The sequence below is a fragment of the Balaenoptera ricei genome, chromosome 10 (genome assembly GCF_028023285.1).
Source record: "Balaenoptera ricei isolate mBalRic1 chromosome 10, mBalRic1.hap2, whole genome shotgun sequence".
In the NCBI taxonomy this organism is placed as follows: domain Eukaryota; kingdom Metazoa; phylum Chordata; class Mammalia; order Artiodactyla; family Balaenopteridae; genus Balaenoptera; species Balaenoptera ricei.
This window is the reverse complement of record NC_082648.1, coordinates 72,767,794-72,788,014: the sequence shown is the minus strand read 5'-3', so window position 1 is coordinate 72,788,014 and position 20,221 is coordinate 72,767,794. Positions and strand designations below refer to the sequence as shown.

Here is a 20,221-nt window from a genome sequence, read left to right as displayed (position 1 = left end):
ACGGGTTTAGTTGCGCTGTGGCATGTGGGATCTTCCCAGACCAGAGCTTGAACCCGTGTCCCCTGCATTGGCAGGTGGATTCTTAACCACTGCGCCACCAGGGAAGCCCCTGCCTTGCCTTTTAAAAACTGTCTCCTGGCAGCAAACTGGAGAAATTATGGGGCTTACTTTTTTGTTTCCTTTTTCTCAAGGTTAATTGCCCTTTGCTGCCCAGTTGTCCAGTATCTGAAAATAAGCATCATCAACTGTGGATGAAATACAGTTCCTCCTGGAAATGCAGAGGGAGAACTTTAATACTTTTGTTTCAATTACTGATTTTGCAATCAGAAGATGATGCAGTGATCACCTCCAATTGTGGCAGTTAGGTTTCTTACTTTTTCTTTCTCTCCTTTTCATTATCACAATATAATCATGAATTTATATTAATTCAGTATTTTACTATCAATCATAGTCATTTTTTGATCATTGTTTTTTTTTTTTCCCAAATTTTCTCAATATAAACCTCCTCAAGTTGTTTTCTGTGTTCTTTAGATGTGACCCCACTAACCTCTGAGAGCTTCCTTGCTTCATGGCACAACAAAAAGCCTAATATCAGAGTTCTCAGCTATTTCAGTTTTCTTCTCAATAAATTTATTTGACTTTGGTCTGGGGTTTTTTTTTGTTTGTTTGTTTTCTTTTTTGTGAATATTCATTTGTTTTTTCCTGGATCCATGTAATTCTATGTTTGAGATGAGAGAGGAGTTTGGATAGATTATTAGCTTTCTTAATTTTTCTTTTACTGTAGTGTAGTCTGGTGTAGTTTGTTTAATAAATGACACATATTTTGGTCTATCTTTTGCCCTCTGATTTAGGCTCCTCAGCCAATTCTTGTTGTCCTGGCTGTTACTGTTTTTACTTATATGTAAATTGAACTTTGTGCTATTATATTTCTCCTGGTTATTCTGAGGGTATATACTATGGAAGGTTTATTTGTGCTCTGAATGTTTTGAATGAATTTTGGAGGATTATAAGTTGGAGGATTGGATGTTAGAACTTAGGTGACTACCACTGTTCTCTAAGGACTGAATTTCTGTTTTGTCAACTCTTTGGAATTATATTCCAGGATTTTGTTGTTGGTGTTGTTACTGTTTAATTTTCTTCTATTTTTCATTAATGCAAAATGCACAGCAGTTTGTCTTCAAAACATTTTTTTTACCACTTCTTATGCTAGTTGAAATATCATATATCACCCACCTCCTAATGTTATATATTTATGTGTGTTTTAGGTTAAATATATTTAATCAAAATTTTGCTTTCTGCCAAGAAAATTTAATTTATTTTTATTACATTGTTTTTATTTTATTCAACGACCAATATCACATATTATTATCACATATGTTAATAGTCTGTTGGCAACAATATATTTAAAATATATGAAACCTAATTAATAAACTATATACCAATAGTGTTTAATAGAGCAGACTCTGTAATAATTCTAAGATTTAAAAGCTGGAATCATCCCTTATGAAGATGAGAAAGACTTGTTTTTCTTAACTTAAAATTGGTCTAATGGTAGTATTAAAGTTTTAGCATTGGTATGAAGGTTCAATGAGCTATCCATGCAAAATGTACTGCCCAGAACTATCTCTATATATAATTATGTAAATTTGAACTTTGCAAATTCAGTTTGCATCTCATAATTTACATTTTCTTTTTGTCTCAAAAAAATAGAATTAAGATGGAATTCTTCTTGACTTAGCATTTATATTGAACTTAAAACATTCAACTTTCCAAGCATCCAGAGGCATAACCATAAAGTGTTACATATTTTTTAAATCTTATTTTCTTGAAAAAAATTTGCTCTTTATGCTTTTGTGTCCAGGAAATAAAATGTGTTTTATTTTCCAACAGACAATAAAGAATTTTGAAAATTAAAAGTAACTTTTAAAAATATTACTATATATTTGTGCTTTTAAAAATATGGAAAGTTTAGAAAAGTAAAACAAGATTGAAAATTCCTGATTGTTCTGCTACATTGAGATAATGACTGTTAACAGCTTATAGATTGTTTCCAATTTGTTTTACAAACATCACTGCTTTGCAATTCCATAGCTAAACTTTTGCTCAAAAATACATTTTTTTTGGTCTTTGAACAGATTTTTAGAAGTATAATTGCTGAGTTAAAGGGAATAAATGCATTTCATACTATTGCCAAGTCTTCCCAAATTGACATTTAGAAATATTGTGTCACTTGTGTATGATTAGATTCTAATCCTTTGTCATTTCAAAATTCAGATAAAAATCTTTTTTGTTGTTATACCCATTTTATTACTTAACCTGTCTCATAAACTCCTTTGTATATCATCAAATATGCATTTAGGGCAACATTGTCAATGGCTTCAGTCTAATAACACTACAAATTATTCAAACATCTTCTACTGTTGCCAATTTAAAATATTTTCACTTGTTGGTTTTCAAACAAATTTGTGATGAAAACACCTTCACGTGTATGCTGAAATAACTGCTGATGACAAATCGTGGGGAAAATCCATGGGCAATGTGGAGTCGTGGTTCTAAGAGCTCTGACACTGATGTGGAGAGTCTCCGGTGAGAAGAACCTGGGTGGAGGTGAAGACAAACACCAAGGATGGGTGGCCATGAGCCAGGATGGGAAGTTCAAGCATTTGTGCACAGGCTATCTGGCCGAGTTTCCTCCAGTAGTAGCTTGACTTGAGGGCTCAGGCCTGCTACATAGTTGATGGGTTCTGAAAGCCTGCTCCCAGCTAACACTCAAGCGTGTGCCCAGGCACCGCATTGCTCTGTCCTTCACAGAAGAAGACGCTGCAGCTGAGAATCCCTCCCAAAAGCACCTGTTCTACTAGAATGCCCCTTCTCAAATTCTTCAAGCCATCCCGAGGCTCAGAATATGCGCCTTTAACCCAGTCTCTCAACCAACTTGGGGCCCTGGAACATCCATCCACAATGCTTTTATATTCATGCTCACAGATCTGAGTCCATATTTCAGCCCTCTTTGGAACCAGAATGTGTAATGTAAAGCTTTCTACTAACCCATGGTACCCCCCAGGATAGGTCCTGAATCGCCTCAATTCCGCCTCTTCCTTCCAGCCAAACCCTCAGGCATCTGCACGTGAGTGTGCCTGGGGCATTCTTTCCTGGACCTGAATCCAGCACCTCCTAAAATATAGAGGGCAGCACCAGGGTTCTGGGACCGGCCACTGACTATAAACAGATAAGCCCCACACCAGACCCTACTCCAAAACGGTTCCTCTCAGATGACCCTGAGATTTCTGCCTTAAGCATCCAGACTCACAAGCATTTGTGCTAACAGATCTCAGCTGCATCCAGAATCTGCACCCAGTAGGTATCCCCTCCAGCTCCTCAGGGTCTGGAAGCCCTACCAGAACATCATTCTCTTGAAATTAGCCACCCAGATGGAGAGTCCATAGCTTTAATCCTGCTTCTTATCCTTCCTAGGCATCCTTAGGCAGGTTACAACTGCAGTGAACATGAAGGGGCACCTTATTCTGCACCCAAATCCAGATAAAAATCTTTTACAAACAGAATATTTTATCTGTAGAATCAGGACCAGATTACAGTATGGTACAGAATATAGAACCAGACAACAGAATTTTACTTATAATATTTTGGTTCAAAAGTACTATATATGTATTTTCTTATTGAAAAAGGTTATAAATGATGAGTCTATAAATACATTTTTGACCCATAAATGCAAATTAGAAAGTGACCCTATTCTAAAATTGGCATCACGAACCAAAGGAAGAGATGATTCAATATTGGTCTGGTGTACAGTATTAATGTTTACCATTACCCAGTTCTATATTTCTGTGTACATAGGAGAGTATGCTTGCCCACACCCTTGAAATTAGGAGTGGTGGTATGAATAGTAGTTATGCCAATGCACTGTGAGCCGATCATCAGCTCTCCGTATAGAAAAGATAAAATAAATTATTCCACTATATCATAAAAGACACAAAGATAAATTACAGGTATACTAAAAAAAAAATCTATCTATGAAAAACAAAAAATCCCAGAAGAAAATAAATGAGACTGCCCATATGACATCAAGATAGGGAAGGATATTTTTTAAGCATTATACAAAAAAGTCCACATCCATGAAATAAATTTGACATAAACCACTACACTGCAAACATCATACCAAAAAGGAGAAAATACAAAAAGTGCTAGGGAAAGATACTTAGATATTTTCAACGTGAGCAAAGATTAGTATATATGTGTGCATCCCTACACATATATTTAAAACTCCTAAAAATCAACAAGAAGAAATAACCCTAGAGAAAAATATGGGCAAAGGAAATGGGCATTAATTCTTATAACACTCCTTTCTCCCAATTCCTAATATTCTTTCCTATAATTTACAAGGATTCATAAATGCTTTCTTGCATTAACTCATTGAAGAGACATCATTAGCTGGCTATTTCTTAGACATTGTTGTAAGGGTTTGGGGTGCAGGCCTTTTCACCTCCTGAAGTTCTTTAGGCCCATAAATACTTCATCCTAAAGCTGAACCCAGGGAGACTTAGTACATAACAAGGCATGATTTCCAGATTATAGTTGATTTTTGACAAAATATGATTCCACTGGTCTTTTGATCATCCCAGATATTTATATTTTTTAAAAAATGGTAATCTAAATGAATTTGTAATTGGAGCAGATCACAAAATGTAGAAGAGTGAAATGGAAAATCATTAGGCCTCCACTAATCTTGCTGACTCCAATTTTGCCTTTTTGTAGTCCATAAATCATTATAAACTGCCAGACTTCTAGGTAGTAGATCAAGCAAGGCAATGTCGATATGCCACTCCAGGATTTACTCTGATTTAGCAAGAATTACTGGAAAAATAAACAAAGCAATTATAACTCAAATATATGTGTGGGTTCACCCCCAAAACTTTCACTTCCTTTGTCACTTCTCTTTCTTTCACCCAGATTTTCTCCCCATCACTCTTTTCAGTGCACCTACTCTGAGATCAGTATTAGGCCCATACTTCTAGTTTCTTTCATTTTCATTACATTATAATATGAGGAGGTAGATGTTACCTTAATGTTTGCCTTTCTCTTTTATTTGTATTCTTTCTCATCAAAGAACTATTATTTTCTTACATTATTGTTACCAATGTTTATTTGTTCAGAAATAACTGTGCTTTTCATTTTTCCTTACTCTACATCAATATAAACCACTGCATTATCCTTCTGTTAATGTATTAATAGCCTGTGCCAAATTTATTGTGAAATTGGAAACAATTTTGGCTCCAAGATTTGAATAGTGAGATTTTATAAAGGCCTGGATTTGACTGATATGATGAAGAAATATTTGCATACAAAATTAATTGTTAATAATTTTATGCCTCTTTTCCACAGGAGAGAATGTTTAAATTTCACCAAGTGAAACATATTTTTGATACACTAGATAAAATGCGATGCCTGCGAAAACGTTCTACGGTCTCATTCTTGGGAGTTCTTGTCATTTTCCTTCTGTTTATGAACTTGTACATTGAAGATAGCTACGTTATGGTAAGTCTTGGAGGTTGATTATTTTTTGTTCAGAATAAGGCCTAAGTCGGACCAGACAGTCCACTTGTAACCTAACTTCAGTCCCAGGCTATTGAAATAGCCTTAGTTTATGCAAAATTATAACATGTATATTTCCTATCTAGCTAGTTTTTATATTATATATTACCAACATTACAATTGTTCTGGTTTATGTTGCAATGTTTTCTTTAATGCATATATATATATATATATATATATATATATATATATATATATATTGGTTTAAATATGTATCTCTAATTCCAAATAAGTTACCTATCATCCCTATCTGAATTAATATTGCATAAAATCATTGTAATTTTTGAGCTTTGATTTGAAATACAGTTGACTGTTTAGCAATGTGGGTTTTAGGGGCACTGACCCTCCAGGCAGTCAAAAGAATCTGGGTATAACTTTACAGTTGGCTCTCCATATCCACACTTCTGCGTCAGCAGATTCAGCCAACCTCAGGTCGTGTAGTGTACTACGTATTTATTGGGAAAAAAATCCACTTATAAGTGGAACTGCACAGTTAAAACCTGTGTTGTTCAAGGGTCTGCTGTAAATAGAATAAACAAAATTTGCTTAAAGGTGTTACTCCTTACTTTCTCTACTTTTCTATATTATCAAAAATTTTTAAATCCCATTGTCTAAATAGTGATACTAATTGTGCTATTTTGTTAAGAAGCAACATTTTATTACAATGTGTGACATCTCATTTGGGTTTTGAATAACCCTAAATGACCACCATGTTATACATTTACGGTCGCTGAAAAGTAATATAGATCCTTAAGAACTAAATATAATATTATGTGAAAGCTATTTAATAGTTTAAAAAAGGTAAAATTAGTAGATAATTTATGAATGAATTTTAAGTGAATTATGAAAGTATGCAAAAGGACACATTCTGACTAATTGTGAGAACTCAAATTGTTTCTATTATTCATTTTTGTTATAATTATATAATTTCACATCTGATGAGAGTAATATGAAAGTAATATGGAGAGTAATTCACTTTTTCTATCTGAATTGAGCTTAAGATATCTGGGGAAATTCTAATCTTTATGCAATTATTCCTGTTCACACATTTCAGAAAATCAAAGCCTTTGGACAAATAGAGGACCTGAAAATACATTCTATCATACAAACATGCTAAAAGTTTTAATTAATATCTTAGCTAGAGAGAATCTGACAATAACTACAGAGAGCATTTCCTAGTAAAATGTTTTATTAATTGAACATGATATGGTAACTACCTACTAATTGCCAGATACTATTCTAAATATATCCTATGAGCCAACCACATGATCTAAGTTTGTGCAGATCCTCTTAGGAAGTCTTCTGTAAAGCATCTTGCTTCCGTTAGCATTGTTCTTTGATGGCGAAATTCTGTCAGATTCCTAGATCTTGACTCTGCCTAAGCCTTTACTTTCAAGTATAGCTCTTAATCTTGTGGACTCGTCATTCTATCATCCTTAGTCAATTCATAATGCTGAAGTTACCACAGTTAATAGAATTTGACTAGGCATGATTTAGGTAAACATAGCAAACTGGAGAAACTTACTAATGATGTGCATTTTAGAATTTTTTAAACTGGTTATTAGGTTTATGAAATTTAAGGACAATAGAGCAAGGCCCAGGTGATCCAGCTATTTTTTTTTTTTTAATAAATTTATTTATTTATTTTTGGCTGAGTTGGGTGTTCGTTTCTGTGCAAGGGCTTTCTCTAGTTGTGGCGAGCGGGGCCACTCTTCATCACGGTGCGCAGGCCTCTCACTATTGCGGCCTCTCTTGTTGCAGAGCACAGGCTCCAGACGCACAGGCTCAGTAATTGTGGCTCACGGGCCCAGTTGCTCCGTGGCATGTGGGATCTTCCCAGACCAGGGCTCGAACCCGTGTCCCCTGCATTGGCAGGCAGATTCTCAACCACTGCGCCACCAGGGAAGCCCGATCCAGCTATTTTTTAATTAATAGAATTAAAGATCATAAATTAACTAGAGGAGCTCTTGATTAATGATTTAATTTTGTGATAAAAATTTATTTCTTGCATCTGTATGTACTGGTAGAAGTTTATCACATCTTGTAAATCAAAAACATGGTATTGGCAAGATGCTTGTTGTATTCAATGATGATGCATATAAGATACTTTCAAGTGAAATTTCAATATTTAACTTTGAGTAGACAAAAGATTATTGTATGCAGCAAACATCCTTATGTCTTTTTGGAATAGAACAGCTTCAAATTCACTATAAAATGTGTAAGAAGTAATAGAGTATATATCCATAAGAAGGTCAAACACTATTGTTCTCTTTATGCATTTCCATCTAAACAGAGGTCCTAGCCACCTAATTAAAAAGTGTGATTTAATGAAGTAGCTCTTACTAAAGAGTACTTTCTCAATGAAAATTTTCTTGCTACGTTAGCCATATATCTAGTCAAATTTGCAAATCATCCCAGGTGCAGAGAAGAAATTGTTTGCTTCTTAGCTTTAAAAATTGAAATTATTTTTAAATACTTATATTAAGTTAGAAAAAGTGAGTTAAAATGGTTTTTAAATACAAGCACACCCCCATATTGACAATTCAATGACAATATTTTTATTAGTTTAATTTTTCACTGTTTACTAGATGATGCTTTCTACCTAAATTACATTTTGAGCTAAATTTTATCCCAAGGCTTAATATGTATAATATTTGAAATATTCATTAAATCATTCGTGTAAAATTAAAATTGTTCTTCTAAAAATGTCTAATAACCATGGAAAACTGGCCTCCTACTAGGGTATAATGCAGTTTCTTTTTAATACTTCTCCCTTTTCAACCCTTTTATCTGTGCTTGTTCAGTTTTCCTAAAATTATCTGACTTGATTTTCTTTCTTGACTCCAAAATATCACAATGCATGCAATTTTCTAAGTAGAGACATTAGCAGGTTGTTCTTTTTCTGTTTTTCTTAAATCAGGGGGAAATAATAGTTATAATTCAGAGAAATCAGATAAACAATTACAGTAGTAAGGTCTCTGGAGTTATTTAGCACATCTATTCTACTCTTCTTGCTAGAAAATCTATCAGTGGCCCCCAAATCTGAGCATGTAACAGTTTAGTTTATTGCTTACATGTTAGGGGCATATGTGCCTTTCAGTGGGAAAGAAAGCCAAGTCCAGTGTAAGAGACAAATAGTATTACAAGGCAAACTAAGTAGAAGAGACACTGCATGTCCAATCAACTTAGCGTCTCGGCTGTGAGCGTCTTCAAAGTAGCCACTAGGGTATATATTTAGTCTGTAGCCTGTCCATTGAATTGCCTTCCTATCCAGAAAATGATTGCCGTGAAGCTTTGTCTTATTACTGAGAAATACACTACAGCATAGTAGCTACAGAAAGAAGGTATCCAGGGAGAGCCTGGCTGTTCGGGTAGATGCTTCTGGAAAGCAGCCAACAAGACAGACTCAGATGAAAGTTGCATGATTTATTTATGCTGAAAAGTGTAAAGAAACCTGTTCTTGAGAATTTAATAAAGTGCTTTCATATAAGTTTCATTTCATTTTATATTGTGTTATGTCCTTCAAACAGGATGAATGTACTCTATCTTATCACAGAAAAAGTCTGGATTTTTACGTGTTCACGATAGAATTCTTAAAGAGATATTCAGTATCCTGCACTTCCTTTAGAATGTGATATCACATGAGACCAGAATGGTAAAATCAATTCAGTGTTGTGACTACTGTGATTTTTCTAGATATTTCTTCTACACCCTATTGACTGTGTACACCATTACATTACTATTAAAGTAGCTGATGCAGAACTGAGTCTCTGGTTACCTTTTAGAAATCCTAAACTTGTTCATTTGAAAACTTTCGTGATGTTTTTTAGGTTTTCAGAAATACAAAGATGAAAATATTTATGTGCAATGAATTTAAAATAATCAGAATTCAATGGATATTCAATGAGTACATTTATAATCTAACTAGCCTCCAAAGTTTAATATCATGTATTTTGAAACTCTATAATTTTACAGATGGCAAATACATTATAAATCAGACTAAAGTATTTTTTCTTTGTCTAAATCATCATCAATATAAAATATAGAAATACGGTATTAAAGAGCAACTATAGGTTCCTAAACATAATTGAATACACAGAAAAGATATTCAGAATGAATCTTCATTTATCAAGGACCAGATTGATAGCTCTTCCCAGTCAGGGTTCACTACTCTCAATTTTTATTCTAAGACAATCTCAGCCCCGTCATAGATTTAAAAGTTTGAGGTAGTCAACTTTTCCATTTATATTTTAATTTGACACAAAGTAGTGAATGTTCCAATTGAGGTAAAGTTTGTATTTGCATCCTTTCTAATATTTTAGAACAAGGTTTAATTGATTAAAGTTTTATTGACCACAGCCAAAAACATGAGGACCAAGTTTATTTAATGCATTCACTTTCTCTGTAGTTTTAATGGCATGCCTATGCCTGACCTGCCATTCCTATACTGAATAGTAGAAATATCCACATAACTCACACAGCACAACAGACACTTTGCCAAAAAAGAAACATTTCTTTCTAATTAGTTGCCCTAATAGTCTACCAGTGGTACTAAAACATATACAAAAGCCAAGCAAGTCATCATTTTGCTAGTAATGTATAACCAATAGAGGCTTGATCAAATGGTGAATAGATAATCAAAATCTACAACTGAACTTATATCAAAGGGAGATAAAACAAAGCAATTAGTGGTTAACAGGATATTTTTAAAGCTGAATATGAACGTTTTCTTGAATATAAACCATCCTGAAGATTGAATGACATAATTCCATTATCAGATCGATAATGAGGGTCTTAAATAAAAAAGGACCAAAATTCACCTCCATCGGAATACTCCCCCTCCCCCTCTACACCCACAAGCAACACGAAAACATCATGGAAAAGACTAGTATAAGGTCTAAAGACATTTCCTTGAAGACTTTGTACAAATGTATCCTAATTGAGTTATCTTGAAGACATTTGAAAAAAATACTACTATGTCACGAGGACCATGGCTGTCCATTCTCAACAGCCTTCGATTAGAGTGGCCACATAAGTGACTGACTAAAACTTTTTGATTAATAAGTTATCCAGACTCCAACTATTATGTTCACTGCTGCATCCTCCTAATCATTCCTAAAATTTCAAAATCATAGAAATAATGTTTGGTCTTTTATTGGACAGGGCTTGAAGAAGAGTAAATAGTTTAATAGGACTCAAATATGGGGTATCTAGTGAGAATTCGCTTTACATGAAACCGTAAAAGAGATTACTGTCAAGTTTTAAGATCCTTAAATTATTGTAAAGAATTTGAATTTTAACATGAAGGCAGTGGGAGTTTCAAATAGAGATTTTTTTGTTATTATTATCAAGAGAATGCCACTATTGATGTATGCTGTAGAAAAGCAATTGTAAGCATAGTATAAAAAGTGGAATATACCTGGGACAGAGACTCTAGGTAGGAATTCAGGTTAAAGATAATTATCTACAGCTTGTGGTGCCAGTAATTGAGATTTATATAATACCCATATTATATATCAGACCCATATATTTATTGTGTAAGGAGAAAGTTTATTTAATCCATGACCATCTATTATTTATTTGTTTTCTCTGCCTTCTTGGCATTCAGGAAGGAGACAAACAACTTGTAAGGGAAACATCTACACATCAACTGAATCCTGAACGCTATGTGCATACTTTCAAAGATTTATCTAATTTCTCAGGAGCCATCAATGTCACCTATCGCTTCTTAGCTGTCATGCCTTTACAAAGAAAGCGTAAGTATCCTTAGACTTTTAAAATCAAGAACAATAAAATATTTTGTTAAAATGAAATCTTTCTTCATCTGTATAACAATAAAAGTTTATGGGTTTGACTAATATAATATATTCTTTGGGAAATAGTTCAGTGTTTCTTCACAAATTGCAATTATTCACCGATCCAATTCCATTAATAACAACAAAAAAATTAAATGCCTAATTGTGACATGAACTTTTTAACAGTTTGCTATAGTACCATGTAGAGAGAGTAGGAAAAATCAATTGACTTTAAATTTTTAAAGTTAGCTTTTAAAAATAATTATTCCCATAGTAATACAGTTTCAAACATTGGTTTGGTTTTTATGACATGCCACCAGCTTGAAGTAGTGAAAGTCATTATATTCGTTTCCTAAGATACCATAACAAATATCACAAACTAGGTGGTTTAAAACAACAGAAATTTATTCTCTCATGTTTCTGGAAGCCAGAAGTCTGAAACCAAGGTGCTGGCAGCACCACATTCCGTGTAGGGGGGAATCCTTCCTTACCTTTTTCAGTTTCTGGTCGCTTGTGGCATTCCTTAGTTTGTGGCAACAAAACTGCAATCACTGCCACTATCTTCACATGGCCTTCATCCCTTTGTCTCTCTGTCTCTCTGTGTCCTCTCCTATTTTTATAAGGACACTAGTCATTGAATTTAGGGCCTAATCTGAATCCGATACGATTTAATCTTGAGATCCTTAACTAATTACACCTTCAAAGACTATTTCCAAATGAGGTCACAGTCTGAACTTCCAGGTAGACATGAAATTTTGGAGGAAACTGATCAATCCACTACAGACACTTTGGATCCAAGAAATAACATACTACATTTAATGGATTTCAAGACATTATAGATTACAGAAAGTATCATGATCTAATTGATGCATACTAAGAAAGTACAAGCATTATCAGTTTTAAGTTGTAAGATGCCATCAGTTGTGATATACAACCTGATTTTAAAATATTTCCGTGTGAAGAATATGAGTTTTAGAATAAGTGATACACCGTGATATCATGAACTTCTTAGTAGATCGTGTGGAGACCACAAAAATTGAGTTCCCTGCTAAGAAGTGTTTATGCAAATGAGTTTGTGATCACCAGGTTGAGGAAATTGTAACAATTCAGCTTTCTTTAGATCTTTCTTTCTTCCATTTCAAATGTCTTCTGCTCTTACACACTACTTACTAGGTATTACACCTTGCACGAGTTTCCTCATCTCACTGTGACTTAGTTTCCTTATCTATAAAACAGGAATGTTGATAAGTGCAAAGCTATCTCAAAAGACTGTTTTGAATATTCAAGATGCATATTACATGTAAAATACTCAGACTTCTGCCTTTTATGTAGAAAGTATTCTATAAGTATTGGCTGTTATTGAGTATTAATGAGGGCTGGTGGCTTGAGTTAAATTGTAACATATAACATGTTAGCTTTTCAGTAGAAGATGGGATGGTAAGCCCAGATATTTCAATGAAACATGTAAATTTCTACCTCTCTAATAGACTAGTAAAAAAAGATTTTTCTTGGAAGGGGCTTTTTCGTATCGTGCAAATCAAATCATGTAGGTGTCTGTCTTGAAACAGTGATCTTGGTGAATATAAACATTTCCCTATTTTCCTAATGGTGGTTCTGAAATTTTATTCAGTTCTGAGTCATGGTGAGAATGAGAGCTTTAAAAAGTGAAAACATTTTAATTAGAAGACATCTAACGCTTCTCAGAGGTGAACTGCCATTTCACAGGGTTTTATTTTATTCTCTAAAAATATCTAATTTCTAATTTTAGGTTTTAAATATCTGAATAAAAATTTCACCAGACAAAATTACTACAGAATGTGTTTTACAATAAAGAAATCAGTAATGTTTATGTCTTAGAACAATATATCATATGTTTAAGCAATAATGCAGGTTTTCAAAAATAGTTTATGATATTGTTTTCATTCTAATTAACATACTAGATAAATTTCAAAATAAAATTGTGAAGTCCAGTTATGAATTATTCTGGTACAAGATAATAACAGTGATTAAAGAAGATGAAAATATATGACATGTTTTCTATGAAAAATTTAAAGATGATTAAAAGAATGAGTGACCCTTAATTTTCTTTTTCATCATTTGAGACTAGTTTGTCATTCTTAACTGGATGAATTCCTGTCCCTTTTCAGGTTTTTTTTTTTTTTTTTTTAAAAACAGTGTCAATGTTATTTAAATATCTATCTTCTCTAATGGGCATATATGAGAACATTAAGCTGCAGAACACTTTAAACCATATATCTTATTTCATAAACAAATGTTTACAGCAATAGAGCTCATACATCATTGTGCTTAAGATGCAGTTTTTCCATAGAAAATATCAATTATATATAAAGTACTATAGCCTTTAAATATTTAGCACAAGTCTTTAATGACAAAATGTTCTATATATAATCATTCACTTAGATTTACTTAATAGAGTAGCAGGCTTAAAGAGAAAAGAACTTTTTTTCTTTTTTTCTATGTTATTCAAAACCTAATTTCACATTTAATTTGTCTTCCATCTGAATTCTTTTGTTCAGGGTTTCTTACAATTGGACTTTCATCAGTGAGACGAAAAAAAGGAAATTATTTACTTGAGACAATCAAGTCAATTTTTGAGCAATCCAGCTACGAAGAGTTGAAGGAAATTTCAGTGGTGGTTCATCTAGCTGACTTTAATTCATCCTGGCGTGAGGTCATGTTACAGGATATTACACAGAAATTTGCCCACCATATTATTGCAGGAAGATTAATGGTTATACATGCTCCAGAGGAATATTACCCAATCCTGAGTGGCCTTAAAAGAAATTACAATGATCCAGAAGACAGAGTGAGATTTCGTTCCAAGCAAAATGTAGATTATGCTTTTTTGCTTAATTTTTGTGCCAATATTTCAGACTATTATGTAATGCTTGAAGATGATGTTCGTTGTTCAAAAAATTTCTTTACTGCCATCAAGAAAGTCATTACATCCCTAGAAGGAACTTACTGGGTAACCCTTGAGTTCTCTAAGCTTGGCTATATTGGAAAACTTTATCATTCTCATGATCTCCCACGTTTGGCGCATTTTTTATTAATGTTTTATCAAGAAATGCCTTGTGATTGGCTACTGACTCATTTCCGCGGTCTGTTGGCTCAGAAAAATGTGATTCGTTTTAAACCATCTCTCTTTCAGCACATGGGTTATTACTCATCATATAAAGGAACTGAGAATAAGCTGAAAGATGATGATTTTGAAGAGGAGCCATTTGATATCCCAGATAACCCTCCTGCAAGTCTATATACCAACATGAGTGTTTTTGAAAATTATGATGCAAGCAAGGCTTATAGTAGTGTTGATGAATACTTTTGGGGAAAATCACCATCAACAGGAGATGTCTTTGTGATTATATTTGAAAATCCGATTGTAATCAAAAGAATTAAAGTGAATACTGGAACAGAAGATCGACAAAATGACATTTTGCATCATGGAGCCCTAGATGTTGGAGGAGATATTAGATATTTTAAACAAAATAGACAATGTGTTACTTACATAAGACTAGGGGAATTCAAAAATGGAAACTTTGAAGTATCTGATGTAAATCAAAAAATTCAATTTGATATACATTGTATGAGGATATATGTTACCAAAACACAAAAAGAATGGCTGATTATTAGGAGTATTAGCATTTGGACTTCTTAGCCAATTAAATCAATATGTCCAGTTACTGAAGCAGGTCTTCCTGTTTCCTTTTTGACTACCTTCCTCTTTTGCTCCCTTTATCCTCTGGAGGGAAAACAATGGATCAGATGTTGAAAAACTCATTTTGGCAGTTTTGATTTACACATTGTCAGCATACTTTTACTCTAATACACACTTACATTTATTTTAACTTCTGAAGTTTATCAGTTCACAGTTAATGCTACTTTTGTTTATGTTTTAATGTTATCATATTACTTTCAGAATTTCATCTGAATGTCAAAAAGTGACACGAAGGATTTCAAGTGAGAAAATGTAGTTTGTTGGATGGTGAATCTTGAAAAATAGTTGCTACTGTATGCACTTAGTTAAGAAGTGACTTCATTATATCATCAGATAACTTTTATTAAGCATCTCTGTGACTATGCAGTTGGTTAGAATGATAATGGGTTTTTTTTTTCTTGTAAACTTAGGTTTCCATAGACTTCTGTACATCTACAATGAATACCTCCTTATAGAAGTGATGTCTTTACAACAGAATTTTGTGTGTAGGTGGGGTGATGGAAAGAAAAAAAAAAAAGACTTAAAAAATATCTTCCCCTGAGTACATAAAAGGGGACATTGTTCAATGTATAAAAACTTGAACACCTATTGTCAATAAATTTTCTGTGGGAAGCAGTCTTTTTCTAGTTTCCCTTTTGCAAAGAAGTTATGCTCAATATTTTCAGGTTCCATTGGGTACCTGCATTTAATAGAAGAAATTAAAGAAGGCTTATAGTTAGTCCATTCTTAACGAACATTTTCAGTATATGCAGAAAATTTTTGAAATTGATTTTATATGTTTTGTATTAAAATTCATATGATTGAAACCATTGTGATTTATCATATACTTTTTTGGAGTTCAAATGGACATCTTATGAAGGACAGAAGTAAACAGAAATCAGTCACTTCTTCTACACACAGAGCTAGTTCATAGCAAAGCTAGAATGAGAGATCAGATATTCTGATATCCAGACAATGTTCTTTCCCTTATGTAGAGATTGGTCTTCACATAATTTATGCTTTTGGTTCTCTGGTACGTGAGTCTCAGATAATAAGTTATTCTATCAGAAATAGCTTGTATAATTCTTCTGTAAGTCATGTTATCGTTCTGTAAAATAATCCTAAACTGTGCTAAATGATGCTCTTGTGGTATATGCACCCAAATGGTAAACAAACTTGTCAAAATTTTACCGTGAGGGACTTGACAATAGTATCCACACCATGGGTGCATTAAAGCAATTCAGGACACTTTAGTGCATCCTAAAATCATTGTTTTTTCAGAATGTCCTGAGCTTGTCTCATCCTTTTATTTTTTGGCAAACAGCAAAGGTGAAGGGGTTTATTACAAAGAGAAATAAAGAGTACTTCATGGATGTTTATGGAAAGACTCAAATATACTATTATATAGACAAATATATATACCTATATATATATATATATGTATATATATATATATACATATATATATATATATATATATATATATATATATATATATATATGGAGAGAGAGCGCAAGAGAGAGAGATATTAGACTTGGGATAATGAGAAGGAATAAGGAATTCCTCTTGTTCTTGCTTCCATCCTGAAACAAAATTCTTAGGACTCACTGGTATGATACAGTCCAAAAAATGAATGGAAAGTATTTTATTAATTCTATTCAAATCAATTAAATTAGAAACTCAGATTTAAAAATTGGGAAATATTTTCTTTTATTGATATAATAGCTACTGTGTATTTTCTTTGCACCCAGTTGCTATAGTGTTAGATAGAGAAAACAATGAACCTATAAGTATTAATATTCTGTGACACATCTAAGTCTTAAAGTCCAAAGAAAAGATGAATACTGCCACTAAACTAAACTAAACTAAACTAACGGTAATAACCTTTGCTTTCATTTGGAGGATGCTTGCCAGACACTTAAAAATATTCTGTGTTCTTGGCTTTTCTCACCCTCTTTTATTAACTGGCTAATCATATATATAGTATTCTACGCATATCTCAGAAATCAGAAATACCTTTTCTGCACTTTCAATGATAAAAGGTACACAACAAAGTCATATAATACCAAGACCTAGGTAGACTCCATGAGGTGAGTTGTAAACTTTTACATATTCTTCTAGGAGTGTTTCCAAAGACCAGCCATTGACCTCAACTTCTGGAAAATGCTTCAAGAAAGATTACTTAAGGTAACAGTGAAATTGGATGTTTGCTGGAGAATTACAAATGCTAATGTGAACCAAAGGGATCACATTTCATCTTAAATTTGATCCTTTCATTACTAAAACTGGGTTTGACTAAGCTGATCAATCACCTAAGACTGTCTCTATGTTTTCTTTACAAGTTGACTGTGGGTCAGCTTTCTAAGGAAAGACTTTGACAAAGAAAGCTTCTCCATTATGGATTAGGGGAACCAATAACCTTTCTCGTTAAAAAAAAACATATGACCAAACATTCTTTATCTTTACATGGTTCAATGCTGTATATCCTATATTTTAAAATTCTGAATAAGGCTCTAATAATCTTGTCTCAGAAACACAAAGCAAAAAAGACAGGTTTAATTATATTCTGTTATTAAGCATTATGTGAGATCTCTGCAGTAATTTAAAAAATACATATATTAAATTCTTTGTTACAAGTACCCATTGAAAAATACTGGAATGTGACATGAATAGCTGAGTTATTTAATTGCTATGAAAATAAGACGCTGACAGGTTTCAAGCACAAAATATGGTATGACCGTAAATAACGTCTCGATTTTTATACTTTAAACTGACTGAAAGATTACTTACACTTAAAATTCTTCTTAAGGGAGACTTTTCAGCATTTATGGACATCAAAGAAAAGCATCTTGGAAAAGCACAATACAAGTTTGGAAAATAAACATTTTCGGAAAATACACATTTTAGCGGCAATAACAAGTGTGGATATAAAAGAAGTACATAAAACTTGTTAATGCAAGCACTTTTACATTCTCACTGAAAAACTATAACCTTGTACAATTTATAAAGTAGATATTTTCCAGTTATAAAAATATAATTTGGAAACCAATGTGTCATTTAGAACTATTTCTGTCATACAGCTACACTCATGACACTGGAACATTCCATTTCTTACTGAGCCAGTATTCTTGGGGAATTTTTATAAAGCTATCATAGAAAAACTGGCTGTACAATAATGGTGTATAAATGAAACAAACATATATGAAATATATGATATGGCAGGGAAAGCACTTGCTCTTCTAGATGTCCGCACGGCACATTTCACTCAATATTTGCCAGTTTGCAGCATGTCCTTTAGAACATTGCTCCCAGGATTAACACTGAAAACTGCTCTCAATCTCCTCTAGCAGTTGAAGATGAAAATGTAATTCTCTTCTTTGGCCTCATCAATATATCCATTAATGCAACACGTTTTTTATCACCATACTACTGACTAATAGAGCCCACACTCAAACTTTATATTACATGATCTACTGATAAAACATGATTTGCCATTTTGTACATGTTCAATTGATTCTTTGAAGGTTTCTTCTAAAATTTAATATTAATTTCAAAAGAATTTCATTTTGTTTCTTCTGACCCACGATCCCACACTTTCCAGTTCTTGATTCTGTCATTCAGTGTTTTAACATAGCCTCCCAAATTTGTATTACCATAATTTAATATGTATGTCTTTTGTCTTCATAGGAGATACAATAGAAGAGTCATGCAGACCTGAGTTTGAAACCCAGATCTACAATAACTAGTCTCTAGATGTGATAAAATTTATTTAATCTCTTTGAAACTCAGTTCCCTCATCTGTGAAATTGGAATAAATTTACCTTGAAGGATGTTAGAGCTGGAAATCAGATAACATAAACTCATCAATAAACTTATGTTTCCATTCTTTTTAGCCATGTTATACATGTGTAAAAGGATATGGCCCTTCAAAACACTACCAGAGACCTTCATCCTGATCAACAGGAATCACAAACTTGACTATGCATTAAATATATTATCCACCCTCCTTTTTATATTATGTCCAAAAGAATGTCATGTAGAATTATGTAAATGCCTTCCTAAAATCAAGATATATTTCTGTCATTCTAATCTATTACTTTAGAAATCTTATTCAAAATTTGTAACATTTGTTCCTAATGTTCTCATTGTAAATATTCTTTTAAGAAATCTAAATTCATTTACTCTGAAAAATAAAAGGAAAGGCTTTTTGTAATTTCTAAAATTTTGCTTAGAATCTTTATTAAGCTCATAGAGCTGTGGTTTTCAAAAAAAATTTTTTTAATGTTGACTTCCTGTTCTCTGGTATCTTTTCCATTACTGGCAAAAGTGACCAGTGCAATGATATAAATGACCCAGGCCATGATGTTCAAACTTGGAAGTAGGCAGCTTATCCCTTTGACTACCTTGAGTTTCAGTGTTTGTATTTCTACTGCTTTGAATTTCTTCTCTATTCATTTCAGAATTATTCTTGTTAGGAGGGGAAAGGCTGTAATGCAATGTGATTTGATTAGTTCTTACTTTTTGATTTTCCTTTGCTTTTTTTTTTAATATAAATTTATTTATTCATTTTTGGCCGCGTTGGGTCTTTGTTGCTGCATGCGGGCTTCCTCTAGTTGCGGCGAGCAGGGGCTACTCTTTGTTGCGGTACGCGGGCTTCTCATTGCAGTGGCTTCTCTTGTTGCAGAGCACGGGCTCTAGGTGCGCGGGCTTGAGTAGTTGTGGCACGCAGGCTCTAGATGCAGGCTCAGCAGTTGTGGCGCACGGGCTTGGTTGCTCCGCAGCATGTGGGATCTTCCCAGACCAGGGCTCGAACCCGTGTCCCCTGCATTGGCAGGCAGATTCTTAACCACTGCGCCACCAGGGAAGTCCCATGTTTTTCCTTTGCTTTTAACTGTATTTTTTATCTACCCCTGAGAAAACATCTTTATTATTTTTTATATGTTCCAAAATCATTGCACATGCGTGTATCTACATATCTGTCATGAGTGCTCTCTCTCTATATATTTATGTGTGTGTGTATATACACAAACATACATACATATACATGTTTATATGTATATATCTGTGTGTGTATATACATATATTTGTACACGTGTA

General features: G+C 33.4%; 1 protein-coding gene across 4 annotated transcripts in view; it reads left to right on the top strand.

Moving 5' to 3' along the window:
• The window catches only part of MGAT4C (MGAT4 family member C), a 218,323-nt gene extending 199,125 nt beyond the window's left edge, over positions 1–19,198 (top strand). For 3 of the 4 annotated variants that reach the window (XM_059936630.1, XM_059936627.1, XM_059936629.1), the window contains 3 exons: positions 5,401–5,553; positions 11,219–11,366; positions 13,943–15,789. In XM_059936630.1, coding sequence (XP_059792613.1) covers positions 5,407–5,553; positions 11,219–11,366; positions 13,943–15,084 — 1,437 coding nt within the window. In that variant the 5' untranslated portion in view covers positions 5,401–5,406 and the 3' untranslated portion in view covers positions 15,085–15,789. Of the gene's footprint in view, positions 1–5,400; positions 5,554–11,218; positions 11,367–13,942; positions 15,790–17,245; positions 17,312–18,811 lie in introns of those variants that run through there. The other variant, XM_059936631.1, reaches the window with a different exon arrangement.
• The last annotated feature ends 1,023 nt before the right edge of the window (positions 19,199–20,221 follow it).